This window comes from Frankliniella occidentalis, unplaced genomic scaffold (genome assembly GCF_000697945.3).
Source record: "Frankliniella occidentalis isolate FOCC.00 unplaced genomic scaffold, Focc_3.1 Scaffold573, whole genome shotgun sequence".
Classification (NCBI taxonomy): Eukaryota; Metazoa; Arthropoda; class Insecta; order Thysanoptera; family Thripidae; genus Frankliniella; species Frankliniella occidentalis.
This window is the reverse complement of record NW_026267689.1, coordinates 2,197-3,412: the sequence shown is the minus strand read 5'-3', so window position 1 is coordinate 3,412 and position 1,216 is coordinate 2,197. Positions and strand designations below refer to the sequence as shown.

General features: G+C 60.6%; 1 protein-coding gene across 1 annotated transcript in view; it reads left to right on the top strand.

Annotated features, from left to right (window-relative positions):
• The first annotated feature begins 6 nt into the window (after positions 1-6).
• Positions 7-1,216, top strand: part of LOC127751580 (uncharacterized) — a 3,294-nt gene continuing 2,084 nt past the window's right edge. Inside the window, exon 1 of the mRNA XM_052275322.1 lies at positions 7-1,107. Coding sequence (XP_052131282.1) covers positions 1,051-1,107 — 57 coding nt within the window. The 5' untranslated portion in view covers positions 7-1,050. The remainder of the gene's footprint in view (positions 1,108-1,216) is intronic.

The window sequence follows — 1,216 nt, the reverse complement described above, 5'->3', positions numbered from 1 at the left end:
ATGCCTGCACCCTGCACCTCGCCCCGGGGTCCGCGGCCTCTGTTCTGCGAGGACACGCGAGCAGGAGGGGCTGAGGGGCCTTACCTGCTTGGGCCGAGGCTTGGGCCCATCCGTGGCCGGCCCTCCTTGGCTGGTTGTGTCGTCGCGTTGGCCTTCTGCCTCAAGCTGCCCCCCCCCCCTCTCCTACTCCCAACTGCGCCGCGTCAGAGGATAGAAACGCCAAGCGAGCGACGGAAGCAATGCTCTGTCCTACGCAGCGGGCCGCGTTTTCATTTTCTAATAAGTCAAAATGGCGCTAACAGCGCTCATTGGCCAGCGCCGGTCGAGGGGGCAACGCATGTACGTCGACGGGTCTTCTACTGCAATACTTATTGCCACCGCAAGGAGCCTTTTGTTACCCGAACAAGCCAGGTTGGTTGGGTCGATTGGGGTCGACGCGGCGTGTCTCAGATTCCACAGACAGGACTGCGAGCCGCCTGGTGGGTAGGCACTCCAATCGTCCATGCGTGTCAAGCGGGCCGGCCTATCCCAGGCCTTGCAGGCGCTCAGCCAGTCGCCAAATAATACGACATTTCTGATCTGCTCACGGAAGCTGCTTTCTATTTCGCGCAAGGTGTTCTGCTCACAATCGCCCTCCACATGGCACAAATAAGTGGTCTCGTGTTTCAGAGGCGGGAGCGGGGAAAATGTTCAGCTTAGAAAATAATTCTTGTCTTTCTTCGCAGGGCCCCCGATCACATCCAGGCCAACGTCACTGCCGACAGGCTGAGGCGCGCGGTGTACGAGCGGCGTCGGGGATCCCGCCCGCACTTGCCCCACTCCCTGGAGGAGGTGCAGAGGGTGCTGAGGAGCCCCCAGCACGACCACCTGGCGAGGTCTCGGCCCCGCGCTGAACAAGGCCAGCCCGCTCCGCCCGGCGAGGAGCTTTTGTTCCAGGGTCTGGTTGGCCAGGTCGGCTTCCAAAGCCTGCTGTGGGTGTTTACCAATGTGGTGGCCTGGCTGAACCTCACTTTCTTCTTTTTTTCTGATGGCACCTTTGACATCGTGCCCATGGCCCCCCCGGGCCTTAGCCAGCTCTTTGTCGTGGTCACCATGTATATGGACAATGTAAGTAATTGGTGCATAGGCTGTGTATCTTGCTGTGCAGTCTGGTCCTCTCCCCCATGGAGAGTTTGCCTGCCTGCAGCATGGGCGTAGGAAGGCCCCTCCCCCCCCC